Raw genomic sequence first — 15,045 nt, forward strand, 5'->3', positions numbered from 1 at the left:
ATATCTTATTAAAGAAATACCTATAAGTTTTTAATGAAATGAATAATGGTATGAGAGTATACCATCATTGATGCATTATTATAATATTTAAAGAGAAATTTAGGTGATATATTTAAAATACCTATTCTCGAAAAAATGCATAGGTAAGTCGGTTCTAAAAATAAAATTGGCATTTCTATATATTAAAATTTTTACAATTTTTATTCTTATATTATTCACAGGTTTTAATAACTATAATTTTTATTATTTAGCAAATATTAATATACTTGAAATAAAACTTTTATGTAGAGCAAAGTATGTTTTCTTCCCTACAAATATTATCTGTTAAAGAAGTTTCGTCATAAAGAGATCGGTGTCGTTTGTTCCTTCCATTAAAAGTATTCATTATATTTTCATTCAAATATTCGGAATGTCGAATTTGTTGAACTGTTATCGCTGCATGTTTCCATCTGACATATTCTTTAATGCATGTTTCCAATTTTTCAAACCATTCTTGAACATCTTCGTTTGAATATAATTCTATAACATCACGTATCTCGTTACCATTTAGGTGATTAATTATACGTAATTGATTTTTCGTTGATTTCGATCGGCGGACAATAGTTTCCTAAAATATAACAATATTATAATCATATTCAATATCGACAGAAAATTTAAAAAAATATAATCCAAAGTTTCATTTTACCTTCTTTACACAAATCGTATACATAGGTTTTTCTAATTTTTCCAAACATTTTTTCGATTTCCAAACTTCAATTTGGAAACTTCGTAATCGTATCCAGCATCGTCGATTATTTATAATTGCGAATCCAGCACAAACTTCCTTATCGATGTAATACGGTTGAACAGCTAAACGACAGCAAAAATGTCCGAAAAGCGGCAATGCATTAGCTTTACTACCAACATTGTTTAATATTAGATCATGTGAACGTATATTCTCATCGGTATCATTAAGGGTCATCTTTGCGTAAGCCAGCAACTCAAACTGCGGTGCTTTATTAGACTCATTTTCATTTCGTAGAGCGGCCGCAAACTTTCGACCTACTGTTTTCGAAATTGAAGAATGAATGGTTCTTCTGATCTTTCTCGGAGTGCTGGCAATACTAAAGTCTTCTTGCAAAATATGACTATAAACTTCTAAAGATAATTCAAATTCAGCTGATACGTTACTGAATAATAAAACGTCAGGAAAACTAATATCCGTTTGCTTTCTATCGATTGGAAAAAGTAAACTCGTATCCTGAATTTCTGCACCAATTCGAACTATACAAAAAATCGCGAATCTTCGATAATCTCCACGGTTTTTAAAATAATCAGAATCTCTCCACATCAAAGGAAATCTAAGATCCGAGATAGATAATTTGCTCTTGCTATCTGAACTGCTGAAACATACAAAGTTAAATAGTATTATACGTATTTCCGTGCATTCCTATTTACAACATATTTTTATAAATAGACCAGTACCTCGTTTTCAATGATGCATCTTTTCCTCGATCTTCTAACTCAACCATATAGGCGGACATTCGTTTGTTAGAAGTAAATAAAGCACGTGCAGCCTCCAAACTTTGTGCAGGATGCTGCGCAGCAGCCAACAATCTGGCTGAGCCTTCTTTTATTTTAGTTTCCAATTTAATTTTTTGCTCCAAATCATATTCCTAAAATGGAAAATATTATATTTTTATAACGATTTCTATTATTAAAATCATTATACCTCGTGAAAAGAACACGGACTGAACAGAAAACATTTATAATTTAGTTTATATTTTCCAGAAGAAAACAAATCAATTAAATGTAAGAAAAGATGAATACAATGTTTATCATATAGGACTTTTTATATGTACGAACTATTTCAAAGGAACTTGCAATAAATATTTTGAAAAGCTTTAATTCATAATAATGAATTAAATGTTTAACAACTTCTTGATGTTACTTTATTTCGTAAATTATTTCTTTTATTTATGTACACATAAGAATATAGAAATACTACTACATGATAGTAAAGAATATTAATACTAAATATTATCTACGTATCTTTAAAAATTTCTAATTTCAATAAATTATTATACAAGACATGAAACAAAAGATCAGTTTTCAAAATTTCTCCATTCATCAACCTTATTTCAAGGTAACATTTAAAATAACAATTACGCCAAAATTAAAATGCGCGTTATAGATTATTTAACGTGACAGTTGCTAATTATGAACGACTATAATTTTAAAACTGCAACATTCTTTTTGTTGACAATAGAAATATAAATTATTTGTATTTGTATTAAATATCTTTGAAAACAAATAAATAAGTAATATATATAATTGAAAGAATTCTATTTATTAAAAATGCTATAATTAAATATTTAAATATATCTTTAAAAAATTTACTATGTAGAAGATTAAATACATATCTTATTTTAATTTAGATTTTATACATATACATTTAGTCCTTTAACGGCTCTTTCAAATGTCAAACATAACCTATGCTTTCTTAACGATAATTAACAATTTTAAAATAATATTTAACAAATGTAGTCTGTTTCAAAACATTAAGATGAATGAAGGCAATTTCTACTTTTTAATAATAAAGTCTTGATAAAATAAAAAATATTATAAGACACAACGTATAGTAAATAATACAATTCTATAGATAATTATAATATTTACTCACAGCTACATTTTTATAATTTCGAATACTTTCTCGTCTGCGAACTCGTGCTTGAAAATCACTTAACGAACGCAAATAATTATTTTCCTTGTTTAAACTGTTAGTTAGTGGAACGCGTAAAGAGCCAATACTTTTTCTACGTGGCGCCATTTTGATGGTTCATTGCTTTTTTTTCAGCAGTTTCAAATGACCGTAGTTTCAAAATCTCTCGGCCATTGTACAAATATGTAAAGAAAAGATGTAGGGAAGGGAAAATTAAGAAAAAATTATTGCGTACAAAAATATCATTTGACAAAGCTATAAAAATGTTTAGTATAAGGTATAAAAAATGTTAAATAAACTTCTGCAAAAAACTGAAACTTATATTTGGTATATATGTAGATATTCACATTCGAACAGCAATTAATATAAAGTAAGGGTATTTGTAATGATGTAGAATAACGAGCATAATTTTTTTATTTTTTATCCTTGTCCTTGTCTTTGTCCTTCTCTTTCTCTCTTTCTTTATCTTTATCTTTGTTCTGTTGAAGAGACCCAACGGCTTGGCGGACGGCTTCCGAATGAGGATCAACACCTGGTAAATTTTCCAAAACTGATTGTAAAAATGCTGGATCAGACATAACAGCAGCATAATCCTCTTCAACTTCCATTGCTTCCTCTTTGAGAGATTCAAGTTCTTCTATAAAACAAAATAAATGATAATAATGTGCTCACACGTGTACGTAGATGTAAATAGTTACATAAGGATAATTTTCGTACGTTGATCTTGCATAGACATTTGCATTGCAAAAGCAATTTGTTCCTCTTCGGTCATACGTGCAAAATCCGGTGCATTTATGTTAGCAGGAGTAGCAGTATTCTCAGCAGTTGAAGATGAAGTTTCTGCACCCTCGAGTGACATAGCGAGTGCGCGCTTTAACATTGCCTCTTCGTTATGTACTTCTTTAATCGTTTCTGGTGGTTTATTTGTAGCTGCTTCATTAGCTTGTGCGCGTCGCGCTTCATCCTCTTGACGCTGCCGTTGTTCTTCCATTGAAACGCGCAATGCCTGTATATATAGGATAAAGATGGTAAATAAAACAAAGACTGAGAGTTTTATTAAGGAGCACAATTGCAAAATAACAAACCAATGCCAATTCCGGATCTTCATTTGGATCAACACCAAACTCATAAGCAGATCCTCCCATGCCTGTGCCACCCATTCCATCTTCTCCTTGAATTATAGGAGAAGAAATCAATGCATCCGACAAATGTGGCCCAGGTGGAACTGTGACCAAATGGCTCCCTGTTCCATCCTTTCCATTCAGAGCATTGATGAAAGCTGTCAGCACTTCATTATTAATGCTTTCTTCACCAAAACTAATCACATCCACATTAACTTTTTCCTTCTTTAATCTTTTTGCTAATTTCACAAGTTCTTTCTCATCAATTTCTATGGGACTACCAATGAAGGCCACAATACGCATTTTATGATTTTTACCTTGACGATGTTTCAGTGCCAACTGTTGATTTATTTTTGTTCATAGACATTACAATTATAAACTTTGTATAACAGAACATAAGGATAATTAATATACTTACATGTGCAATTCGGATTCCTGTTATTAGACATAGATTACCATTTGGTTGAACTTGATGGAGTTTTGATAAAATCCTGCCCACATCGCTAGTAAGTGTAGCTAACACTTCAACACTGTTTAGAAGAATAAAGTTTAAATGAAAAAATAACAAATATTTTCTATCACTGGTATATAAGATATGATTTAACATACTTAGCTAGTGTTATCAAGCCAACATTGTTTTCAGGATTCGAGCGTGTTTTTGAATGACAAACCAAATTAACAGCATCCTGCTGTGCTTGCAGTCGTGTCGGTAAAAAATCTCCATTTCTCATATAATCGCTGTTGTCGACACTGTAAGTATTCCAAAATGTGTGAACGAAACGATAAACGTTTGATGAACAGATTTAAAGGAAACTATTTTATCTTAGTCACATAACCTGTACTCGATTGATTTATACAAATCAAAATATTTATATCACAATTTACTTATCGCTCATTATATTTGTAATTGCAAATATCTCATTTGCAATTAAATTTAAAATTAAATTTTACTTTCGCTAAATTTAATTCAAGAAGGAAAAGTTAATCGTGAATATACTATGAAGTATTTCAACTTTGCACTGTCACTCATCCTATCATTCACAAATTGCCAAAATAGTTGCCGTTAGAAAGCGTAGAAATATAATGATATGAAATTCAATGAAAATTAAAAAGATAAGTTAAGAACGCAAAAAATGTAACGCCTCTTGCAAGCTTACAACGAATAAATATCAAAAGCTTACCATATCATCGTACTTTCCAGTACCATCTTGGTTCGAATTACTAAATCGTTTCATTCCATTTCGTTCCGTTCTGTCATATTTACTGATAATTTTCTGTCTCAACCCATTTCATTCCGTTCCGTTCCGTTTCGGTTTGCCTTTTTGATTTACTTGATTGCATGTTTTACGAAAAGTTTTAAATATTAATGTATTCAAAATAAATATAGTTAATCAATAATAATTGGCTGAAATGGAGAAAAATGATATTATGGGAAGGAGGAAAAAATAATATTGCGTGTACATATGAAAAATTATGTCGTACATACATATATATATGTATGTATGTATGTATGTATGTATATATATATATATATAGTTTTCAATTAAATACAAATTACAAGATAAAATCATTTGTTTACGCTTAGATTAAAGACTTTTACCGCCTTTTGAGGCAATAAAATAAAACGGATAATGAAAAATCCTGAAGATGAAAAACATAGAAATGGAGAACGGACTTGATGGAAAATATAATATACACTTCCGCTTAAAGCTCTTAGGACATATATTTATACATTTTTAACAAAATTTCAGTATTTAGTGTAGATTATATGCATTTTTAAAGCTTGTTAATACAGTAACACTTTATGCATAAATTACTTTCTTTGTCCTATAAACTATACGTTTAAATTATTTCTTATATCTTTTAACGATTATTTAATATTTTCTAATTTTAAAGAAAATATGACTGTCTTGAGAGTTTCGAGCGGAGATGCATCAAGAGCGAATTAAAAAAGAAGAAAATGAAACAACGAATATAAGGAATTAAGGAGAAAAGGAATCGATGGTTGCGTCCAGCTGGAGTGTCGAGTATCTCGGTGTTTCATCCATTAGTGTCGCTTCTTCGTAAGTTGGTGGTTGATCATTATAACACCTTGATTTTAACATCTGTCTGTTTCGCCTTCTATTATTAAAAGTACGAATAATAACTATAAGCGGTCCTATGAGTAACATAATAACGCCGATCACAAGCATGGTTATAGCAATAGCCGTTCCGACTCGATTTACCGGGCGGCGTCGCGATTTTGTTTCATTCTTTTTCTTTCCTATACTTTCGTCGGATATTTTATTATGTTCATACTCGAAGAAATTTCTTTCAGTGAATTTGATCAAATTAGTCGTACCAAAGTCTTTCGATTCAAACGAGGCGCTTGACGTGTTATTATTTATTACAGTGTCTTCTGTCTCGTAAGGATTTTTATTGGAAGTAAGTGGTAAAATAACGTTCACTTTGTGATTTACTTTCTCTACTTCATTTCTGTTGTTTGAATAAATAGTCGAAGTTTGAGTTGAATGTAAGTCTTTAGCATCTTGTTTACGATGAATCGTCATACGTCTTTTGATTGTTGATATCGTTTTAGATATTCCGCTGCCGATACTATCCGCTTTATCGGAAGTAAATAATTCGCGGGGCCACTGTTCATTTGATGTAGTATCACCAGAATGATCAACAGCGATGTCTTCCCGCTGAGTTCCGATTTGAAATTTTATAATTTTAAAACGATTTTCTGTGACATTCGATTCTCGAAACAATTCACCTTTGTTCCATCTCGAGAATTTTTCCTGTGAAAATAGTATCCTCGAATGTTTCCTCAGTTTGTTTTCTTATTTAAAAATATGTACAAAATCTCAAGAAATATAAATGATATGTGTATACTAATGTTATTAGATATTAAAACGTGCATATTTTTTTATATATAGATCGATAATTTTCATTATCATTCAAATATTAACTAAAAATCAATTTTAACTAAATATTAACTAAAAATGCTATTAAGTATTTACTTCAATTAAAAAAGATAATTACGTTTTTATTTATAAAAGTAATATTTATCAAAACATTAATAATCAAATTATTTGGTGTAAAATATAGCATTGTATATTTTTATAATCGATTAGAATATCGAACCTGCATGTTAATTGTATCATTTCGTGCTTTCGTCTTTTCACATAGCGAAATTACACCTTTTTGTAGAAATATGAATCCAATTATGCTCCAGATAGTCAGCTGAAAGATGATTGTCAATTTTGTAGCCCATTTATTCATTTCTATATTTGAAGGCATCTTTAAAAAAAAATGTCTCCCATAGATATCGTATGGCCCGCTTGCGCCTGAATCATTAAATAAAAAGTCAATAAGGCGACACATACCATGATAAAAGAAAATAATAAAATTATCTCACTATTGTTAACTTTTTATAACATGAACTTCACATTTTTGTAAGTTACTGAATGTTTAGATTCTGAAGGGCTTTCTAAGATGTCTTCAAGAGAGAAATACAATTTTTAATATATTTATAATCGTATTGTTGCCAACATTTAGAATGATTCAATAAATAATAAATAAACGACTTTTAAATAATAATCGAATAAGAATTTCATTAATACTGCAAATAAATTGAAAAGTCCTACTTAAATGGCGGGTGAAGTTATTTTAGTACCGTTATACAGAGTCGTTAATATATCCAACAAATATGGCAACACATAGTAGATAATTTAGTTATAAATACGTAATGCAAAAAAAGAACAGCTGTATTGATAAGATTTAATTTTCTTGTAATTCTATGTTATTAATAAAAAAATTAACTAGTAAGGATGTTTTTCACCATTCTCCCTCTATTACGGTGCGCATATTCGTTGTTGGTTTGTTGGACGTGATCAGTCCGATAGCTTTTTTTTTACCTTTACGTATCGCGTTTCTTCTCCTATAACGCACTGTATTAAAACGCTGTTGATAAAAGTTGATCGGCACGAATACATTACGATAGATTCCTTATATATCCGTGTCGATTTATACCGATCGATCATAACTGTGGCTGCACACTCGTTTAATTGCTTGCTCTAGCCATTCTTAAGATCGTCTAATCGTTCGATCAATTTGTCATCAAGGAGCAATGCATTCGTCATACGCTATACCACAGACAAGGTATAGGATAGACTTATCACTTTACAAGACTTTGTGTTCCATACTGAAGTACCGATCGTGCAAAAAATCACAGCTTTTCTTGTGCCCTCTATGATTGAAAGCATTGAGTTCTGGAATTACATAACATATATATGTATTCATTGTTAGCAATTGTCATTGTTAGCTATCAACTTTTGCAAAGTCAACAAATTAAAAGGATTTTGTATAATAATATGATTCTGGTATCGAAATATACATATTTATAAAAAAAGCGAAGTAAAATGAAAAATCATTAAGAAATTATTTAAAATTTTGAAATAATTACTATTTCATTCAGAATTTTAGATTACATCCAAAAATCGGAATATTTAACATTATAATTAAATTCCTGGTTTTTATACATTTATATATACAATAATATATAACATATCTAAAGTGTAGCACTCAATATAATATTCAGTGAGTAGAAGAAATCTTTGGTTAAGTTCCATGCCTTCAATTGTGTTTATAAGGATATGATTCTTCCATTATGTACAATATAATTAAATCTTTTTTTATTTTTATATCCACTGTATCATTGAATTATTGTTTTAATTTTGATATTCATATTATTCAGTTGTCTTTCTATCATAGTTGTTATTTGATCCCATGTAAGCTGGTGTAAGCTTCCATAAAAGAAAGATAAACACATTTTCTTAAGTTTTCTACCTCATTCCAAATTCCTTCATAACAGTTTAAATTTGAACATCATTGTGACTTGTAAAATTTCACTATAATAATATTAGTTTAATTGTACAAGATGACCGTGAGATTTCGTAATTTGTTTATCGTGGAAATCTATATGTTATTGAAAGTTTGATTAGATGCTTTGCTCTGAGTGAAAGGGAAATTATTCATTAAATTCGAAATTGATAAGCGAAACTGCAGCACAACATTTTGCTGTCGAAATTCGTAAGTAAATGTCATACAGCGCTATGATGCAGTATACACGAAATGGTATATTGCCATAAAGTGCTAATTTATCATTGTGCATACACTATCTTTCAAAAATATACAAACACTTGCTTATTTTTGATAAGATGTATTTTAATTGCAGACGTAAATCTTTATAACTATGTATAAATATGTAAGTATAGTATTATATGTATATATTGTATGATGTGATTAAATCTTTTTGGAAACCAGTATGTAATAGTAAAGCGAGCATTTTTAATTATTGAACCTTCTAGAGGTATTTTGTTATCTGATAAACTATTTATTTTCAGATTTTCAAATTTCAAAAAATTATGAGTTACCTAAACAAATTTTTCTAATAGAAAAATTTCTGACATTGACACAAATATTGATATTTAGATAAAGCGATAGAAAAGGCAAAAGTAAAGGATCTATGCTTTAGCAATATCCGGTCACAATTTTATATATATTTTAAAAATATTATAGCTGATTATGGTTATTGATAATGCAAAATTCGCTCCATCCAATAATAAAGTGACGCCATCTGTGTAATAGAAGTAGCATATAGGGTTATCTGTCGAAAGAAATTCTGAAACTTATCATTTTCATCATTCATTACTTTTAATTAATATAACTGTTTGTTTTTATTGGATATTTTCACCTGCCTTAAACTACGAAATCGTGATAATGTTGTGAAACAGCTTTTATAGCAATTTCAAGCTATAAAATAGGTGAATCTTTTAGGTAAGCAATAAAATGATCAAGTATAAAAACAAATCATCTGTCGTTTTGTAACTATGAACATATATATATGTATACACATATAAAATGCGAGACAGTGGGGAATTTAAACTCGTAACTCGTCGAAAGAAACGTATACCTCATGTTCGAAATATATGCCATACGAGCACAATTTTAACCACTAACGATGACGATGATGGTAATCTGAACATTAATTACGAAACACTGTTTGGGTAAGGATCTTTTACACAGGTGAAGTTTTACATACATTTCTCGAAGGTGTGTATACAAACTTTTTTAACAACAATTCTATAATAATTTTCAGAAAGCTACTAGAGGCTGAAGTTGAAGTAAAAAATTCATCGTTTGCTGACAATGTTTTTCATTATTTAAAAGATTCTTTAACTGCTTTAAATAGCAGTGGCATTTGTGATATATTGTGCTATGGTTTGGGTCATTTTTCTACTCACAGATCCTCTAAATATCAATTGGCATTACTCTTATCTTTGAAAAAACATTATAACCCTCAAATTTATGTATATGACCCAGTTTTTTCTTCTGAAGAAATCAAGTTTCTAAAACAGCTTGATTTTAATGTTATAACAATTAATGAAGAATGCAAACGCATTATAGGTGATAATGTTACATTGGTATACATGCCACATTGTTCAGTACATTTAATCAACAATTTCCTTTATGCAAATTGGTGTAAAAACTTAAATAAGTGCATTCTCTTGACAAATAGTTTTTCAATAGTTGCTGATGACTTGAGAAAAACAAATAAGTCCAGTCCTATTGATTATGTGTTTCGTATTCGACCTTACGTTACAGAAATTGCTTTACGAAATGATTTCATATATGAAGAAGTATTCAATGACTTAAGTATTCATACATTTCTTGAACAAAATATTAATGTAATTCCTGAAAGTTTTTGGAGTACACGAGAAAAGCCTTGCTATCAAGATATAGATATTGATTATTTGACTGCTAAGCAAACTAAGGAAATAGATGCTAAGAATTGTAATTATATCTTTTAAATGTATTATTAAGTAACTCTGATATTTTTTAATATTGCTAATTTAAGTTATTGAGATACATATGTATATCTGTGTGTGTATTGATATATCATGTACAAAGCAATTTAAGTAGTAAAGTAATTATTACATTTATTTCATAAGATTTTATAAAATTGAATAAATTAATATCATTATGATGCAAGAAAAAGTTAAAAGTAAATTAAACAGATTAAAAATTTAAAACAGATATTAATATTTGATAACAAATAACTTTTTCTGTCTGTTATAGGTAACAAACAAGATGAAAACTAATATCAAGTTGCTTCACACACTTATACAAGAAATTCGACGAACATCATCTCAACAAAAATCAGAAAAGAATATTATGACGCAATACATTTTGGACCAAGCACGATCCCATCGAGAAACGTCTGAAGTTTTGTGCAAAGCACGAGAAGAGCTAAAAAATTTAGCAGAAACATACCTTTGTTATCTAAACTCTCAACGAGTATGTAAAGAAATTCAAATCCGATATGCTGGTAAAGGAGAACGAAGTATCAAAGAAACCGCAGATCTCGTCGGATTTAAATTACCTCATGATCCGAAATGAATTCAATTGGAGTTAGTTTTAATTAAAATAATATAAATTTATCAATAAAATATTTATTATTATTAATGGAATATAAAAAGATAATTGTAAAAAATATCTATTATAATTATAAAAAATAAAGTATAAAATTTTGATTTAAAAGACGAATATAACTACATATTTTCACGAATATTGTTGACGAATGCATTTGGCTATGGTTGATAATTGCATATTACTAGTGCCTTCGTAAATAGTCCCAATTTTCGAATCTCTAAAATATTTTTCTTGAGGAAAATCTGTTGTGAATCCTACTCCACCCATAAAGTCGATGCATTTTGCGGTAACACGTAAAGCAGTTTCTGCATTGAAAGAAATATATAATAAATTTTACGGTCAATATTTTAATATTTTACGATTGCTGTTAAAAAACTAGAAAGAGAACATTAATTACCGGAAGCAACCAGTTTTGCCATGGCAGCCTCTTTTATTACATCTCCTTTGGCATCGACTAATCTTGCCGCGTTGTAAACCAGTAACCTGGCACATTCAAGTTCAGTGGCCACTTGAGCAATTTGATGTTGCATAGACTACACATAAAAATTATACAATCTGAATCTTAGCTTTGATATTCATTATATTAGAAATAATTTATCTATCTTATACTTGAAATGAGAATATGTCTTTCCCAAATTGTTTCCTTTCTAATGTATACGGTATGGTAGCATCGAAGCAGCCTTGTGCTATACCAATCATTTGAGCTCCAATACCAATTCGTCCTTCATTTAAAAATTTTGCAGCGTATTTGTACCCTTGTCCAAGTTCTCCTAAGATATTTTCCTCAGGAACCTTAATTCAGGAGAAAATCAAATAAAAAAAAATTAAGCATCTACGAGTAATATTCGAACCACTTTTACATTCAAAAAATCATTTTATTTACTCTGACGTTGTCGAAGTGAATCATACATGTACCCGATGCTTTAATTCCTAGCTTATCTTCAGGTTTGGCGACTATTAATCCAGGCGTATCTCGTTCTACAAAAAATGTTGTAATGCCACGGTATCCCTATTTAAAAGATTTTTTATTATTACCTGATAATATTGCCTATTCCCTTACAATTATAATTTAATTTAATCGCATTTTTAAAAACAAGTGATTCCGATAGAAGATTCTATGATAAACTCGTAAAATCGGTCAGAGGTCAAAGTTGAAAGTTCAAGCATTGGACCAATGCATTTGACAAAAATCTGAGAAAATAAAGATAGCATGAAATATACCATAGTCTGATTCAATCTATTAAAAACTGGTAAATAACGTTAAATACTATATGCAATTTTATTAAGTATCAATCAAAACGATAATTTTTATTGTAGGATCAAACAATATGAGTCGAGCCTGTATCGCTTCTTTTCTTCTATTCTTTCTTCTTCTGTGTTCACGATTCTAAATTACAAACATAATTTAATAGAATAAGAATATTAAACTTACGGCAGAAGGATTTGCATTTGCGAAAACAAGGAACAAACCAGCAATATCGGAATTTGAAATCCACATTTTTGTTCCGTTTATAACATAATCAGATCCATCCTTTTTTGCTTCGGTTTTCAAAGAAAAGGCATCTGATCCTGAACCAGGCTCCGTAAGACAAAAACTTCCCGCCTAGAAAATGTAAAAGATGACAAACATTTTTGTTGTTTGAAATTGTTTATAGGATGCTATCAGTTTATTGCGCTCTGTTATTTAACTACTTTATCTAATTTGTTTTCTTACGTATTCTTGTGCTAATCTCGGCAGATATTTTGCTTTCTGCTCTTCCGTGCCGACTTTTGCAACTAACGAATTCACTAAAGTATTGTGAATATCAACCAGAGCTGCCACAGCTCCACAAACTTTGCCAACTTCTTCAACGGTTAAAACCGTTGTCATGAAATTACACCCAGAGCCACTGTATTTCTCCGGTACTTCGATGCCCATTAACTATCAATAGATTGATTAAATGTGTGTTATATTATGTGTTCGTAAAAAATGCGAATAAAAGTTTGATAGCATGAATGTCTCGGATTAATTATTAATTGATAGTAGTTAATTCGAAAATTAATATATATATTTATATATAAATTAATTTATATATTTTATATATATTTATATATATTTTTATATATATATATAATTTATATATATATTTATATATATAATTAATATATATATTAATTTACTACAAAGATAGATAAAAAACTTACACCATTTTCAAAAAGTGTTCGTACTACAGCATCGTCTATTTTTCCCTCTTTTTCCATTTTTCGCACAAGCGGAGCAATTTCCTCTTTAGCCAATTTAGCAACTAAGAAATTTTGCAAAAATTATATTTCGTACGTAGATATTTAAGAAGCATAATTTATTAGAAGACAATTAATCAAGTAAAAGATGAAGAAGCATATGGTATCTATGATTATATGAGTAATCTGTGAAATGTGCAGAATATTCGATAATAACAATAATCTTACCACTTTCTTTCATCAAAAGTTCTTCTTCTGTAAGTTGAGTTAAAGGGCCAGGACAGTGATGTAATTGGGTTATACAAGTGGTCAGATGCCTATTGTTATACATTTTTCGTGATATCTGAAAATTGATTTCATCGAACTTGTTTTAATTTTGAATATGTATATATATTACAATACGAATATTTGAAATTACATTTCCAGACTACTATAAAGTATATCTCTTTAAAAAAAAGGTGTTTGATTAAAATAAATGGAAATATCGATTCGAGAATTTGATTTGTAACATTAAAATCTATAGTGTTCTAGAAGATGTAAAATATAGCAAAATAAGAAAGTATTAGGAATATCAACAAATGAAAATTGTATTATTATAAAAAAAGAAGAATACAAGAAGAATTGTACAATAATAGTTAGGCTGTGCAGTTTAAGCAAATAAACACTTTTAATAATATATTAGAATAGAATAGACAAGTTCTCATTAAGTAACAAATTTTTTTCTTTAAAAATTTTATTAAATTTTTACATGCCACGTCATCGAAATTACTTCTTTCTCTCGTTCTATATTGAAATTATCAAAATTGTTAGTTAAAAATTATTTAGTCATTATTAGGAACGCACGTACATACATACCTGCTTGATTGAAGATGTAAATAAATTCATATTTGGTTTAATACTTATTTTATAAAACTCTAAAACACTTTTTAATAACAATTTAATTTCGATGATATTCACGAAAATTCCAGCTTGACACTGCGTATATGCGATGTATCACTGTCTTGGAAAATTTAGTAATTCGAATGAAAGAAAAGGAACGTAAATCAGTATGTTGTTGATCGGACAGCAGATGAAAGACTGTATCATTGACTCGATTGTAACACTGTGCTTACGTATCTGTTACCACTTGTTCCTATATACAACACATAAACATGTTTCAAACAGGTTCTTATGTAACAGGAATAATAGGAAGAAATCCTTGTCCATTTTATCCAAATTCATGTAGGGTTTATCCAAAGAAATTTCAAAGGCATGATAATTATTACTTATATAGTTATATTTCCTAAATCGAGGTTAAATACATTGTTATCTTTCTATGCTTCTGTTGTAGAATATAAAACATTGCGCGTACATACATATTATATACGGGATGTCCCAGTTGTTTAGTGTCACACTTTGATAGTACATTCTAAGGCTAAGTTAAGATAAGAAAGAAATGTCATATAATGTACAGCATTGGAAAAATTGATAAGAAGTTACAGCAACAAAAAAAACAACATACGAAATGAGCTGTAACGAACGTGTGTT

General features: G+C 29.3%; 5 protein-coding genes across 8 annotated transcripts; 1 reads left to right on the top strand and 4 right to left on the bottom strand.

Annotated features, from left to right (window-relative positions):
- Positions 1 to 163: 163 nt before the first annotated feature.
- LOC132911787 (rhotekin-like) lies at positions 164 to 2,840 on the bottom strand. 2 transcript variants are annotated; one of them, XM_060968716.1, is made up of 4 exons: positions 2,663 to 2,840; positions 1,465 to 1,655; positions 686 to 1,379; positions 164 to 607 (listed from the first exon to the last, which is right to left on the bottom strand). In XM_060968716.1, exons 1-4 carry the CDS (start codon positions 2,807 to 2,809, stop codon positions 281 to 283), a joined length of 1,359 nt encoding a protein of 452 aa, XP_060824699.1. In that variant the 5' UTR covers positions 2,810 to 2,840; the 3' UTR covers positions 164 to 280. The 2 variants fall into 2 exon arrangements, with proteins under 2 accessions (XP_060824699.1, XP_060824697.1); XM_060968714.1 differs by having other exon boundaries at positions 686 to 1,382.
- Positions 2,841 to 3,007: 167 nt separating this feature from the next.
- Positions 3,008 to 5,227, bottom strand: LOC132911788 (26S proteasome non-ATPase regulatory subunit 4). 2 transcript variants are annotated; one of them, XM_060968717.1, is made up of 6 exons: positions 5,004 to 5,227; positions 4,432 to 4,572; positions 4,241 to 4,352; positions 3,787 to 4,161; positions 3,419 to 3,707; positions 3,008 to 3,338 (listed from the first exon to the last, which is right to left on the bottom strand). In XM_060968717.1, the coding sequence occupies exons 1-6, from the start codon at positions 5,027 to 5,029 to the stop codon at positions 3,115 to 3,117; spliced, it is 1,167 nt and encodes a 388-aa protein (XP_060824700.1). In that variant the 5' UTR covers positions 5,030 to 5,227; the 3' UTR covers positions 3,008 to 3,114. The 2 variants fall into 2 exon arrangements, with proteins under 2 accessions (XP_060824700.1, XP_060824701.1); XM_060968718.1 differs by lacking the exon at positions 5,004 to 5,227 and adding an exon at positions 4,654 to 4,908.
- A 53-nt stretch (positions 5,228 to 5,280) lies between these two features.
- LOC132911789 (uncharacterized) lies at positions 5,281 to 8,061 on the bottom strand. Of its 2 annotated transcripts, none has more exons than XM_060968719.1 (3): positions 7,722 to 8,061; positions 6,949 to 7,047; positions 5,281 to 6,602 (listed from the first exon to the last, which is right to left on the bottom strand). In XM_060968719.1, the coding sequence occupies exons 1-3, from the start codon at positions 7,845 to 7,847 to the stop codon at positions 5,805 to 5,807; spliced, it is 1,023 nt and encodes a 340-aa protein (XP_060824702.1). In that variant the 5' UTR covers positions 7,848 to 8,061; the 3' UTR covers positions 5,281 to 5,804. The 2 variants fall into 2 exon arrangements, with proteins under 2 accessions (XP_060824702.1, XP_060824703.1); XM_060968720.1 differs by having other exon boundaries at positions 6,949 to 7,151.
- Positions 8,062 to 9,427: 1,366 nt separating this feature from the next.
- Positions 9,428 to 11,036, top strand: LOC132911801 (SRR1-like protein). Its single transcript, XM_060968760.1, has 3 exons — positions 9,428 to 9,872; positions 9,965 to 10,659; positions 10,945 to 11,036. The coding sequence occupies exons 1-3, from the start codon at positions 9,727 to 9,729 to the stop codon at positions 10,965 to 10,967; spliced, it is 864 nt and encodes a 287-aa protein (XP_060824743.1). The 5' UTR covers positions 9,428 to 9,726; the 3' UTR covers positions 10,968 to 11,036.
- Positions 11,037 to 11,302: 266 nt separating this feature from the next.
- LOC132911799 (short/branched chain specific acyl-CoA dehydrogenase, mitochondrial) lies at positions 11,303 to 14,815 on the bottom strand. Its single transcript, XM_060968757.1, has 9 exons — positions 14,374 to 14,815; positions 13,747 to 13,861; positions 13,483 to 13,583; positions 13,013 to 13,219; positions 12,731 to 12,901; positions 12,182 to 12,307; positions 11,908 to 12,090; positions 11,696 to 11,831; positions 11,303 to 11,603 (listed from the first exon to the last, which is right to left on the bottom strand). The coding sequence occupies exons 1-9, from the start codon at positions 14,401 to 14,403 to the stop codon at positions 11,428 to 11,430; spliced, it is 1,245 nt and encodes a 414-aa protein (XP_060824740.1). The 5' UTR covers positions 14,404 to 14,815; the 3' UTR covers positions 11,303 to 11,427.
- Positions 14,816 to 15,045: the final 230 nt, after the last annotated feature.

This window comes from Bombus pascuorum, chromosome 11 (assembly GCF_905332965.1).
Source record: "Bombus pascuorum chromosome 11, iyBomPasc1.1, whole genome shotgun sequence".
Lineage (NCBI taxonomy): Eukaryota > Metazoa > Arthropoda > Insecta > Hymenoptera > Apidae > Bombus > Bombus pascuorum.

Coding starts and splice junctions, on each gene's coding strand:
- LOC132911787 (XM_060968714.1), bottom strand. CDS start 2,809: ATGGCGCCACGTAGAAAAAGTATTGGCTCTTTACGCGTTCCACTAACT. Junction 1,656..2,662: donor GAAATTATAAAAATGTAGCT/GTGAGTAAATAT, acceptor TTTCCATTTTAG/GAATATGATTTGGAGCAAAA. Junction 608..685: donor ATACGATTTGTGTAAAGAAG/GTAAAATGAAAC, acceptor GTTATATTTTAG/GAAACTATTGTCCGCCGATC.
- LOC132911788 (XM_060968717.1), bottom strand. CDS start 5,029: ATGGTACTGGAAAGTACGATGATATG. Junction 3,708..3,786: donor AAGATCCGGAATTGGCATTG/GTTTGTTATTTT, acceptor CTATATATACAG/GCATTGCGCGTTTCAATGGA. Junction 3,339..3,418: donor AATGTCTATGCAAGATCAAC/GTACGAAAATTA, acceptor TTTGTTTTATAG/AAGAACTTGAATCTCTCAAA.
- LOC132911789 (XM_060968719.1), bottom strand. CDS start 7,847: ATGATCGATCGGTATAAATCGACACGGATATATAAGGAATCTATCGTA. Junction 7,048..7,721: donor AAGAAACGCGATACGTAAAG/GTAAAAAAAAAG, acceptor ATCATCTTTCAG/CTGACTATCTGGAGCATAAT. Junction 6,603..6,948: donor ATGATACAATTAACATGCAG/GTTCGATATTCT, acceptor CTATTTTCACAG/GAAAAATTCTCGAGATGGAA.
- LOC132911801 (XM_060968760.1), top strand. CDS start 9,727: ATGCGAGACAGTGGGGAATTTAAACTCGTAACTCGTCGAAAGAAACGT. Junction 9,873..9,964: donor AATTACGAAACACTGTTTGG/GTAAGGATCTTT, acceptor AATAATTTTCAG/AAAGCTACTAGAGGCTGAAG. Junction 10,660..10,944: donor GGAAATAGATGCTAAGAATT/GTAATTATATCT, acceptor TGTCTGTTATAG/GTAACAAACAAGATGAAAAC.
- LOC132911799 (XM_060968757.1), bottom strand. CDS start 14,403: ATGAATTTATTTACATCTTCAATCAAGCAG. Junction 13,862..14,373: donor TTACATCTTCAATCAAGCAG/GTATGTATGTAC, acceptor ATCAATTTTCAG/ATATCACGAAAAATGTATAA. Junction 12,091..12,181: donor TTCACTTCGACAACGTCAGA/GTAAATAAAATG, acceptor TCCTGAATTAAG/GTTCCTGAGGAAAATATCTT.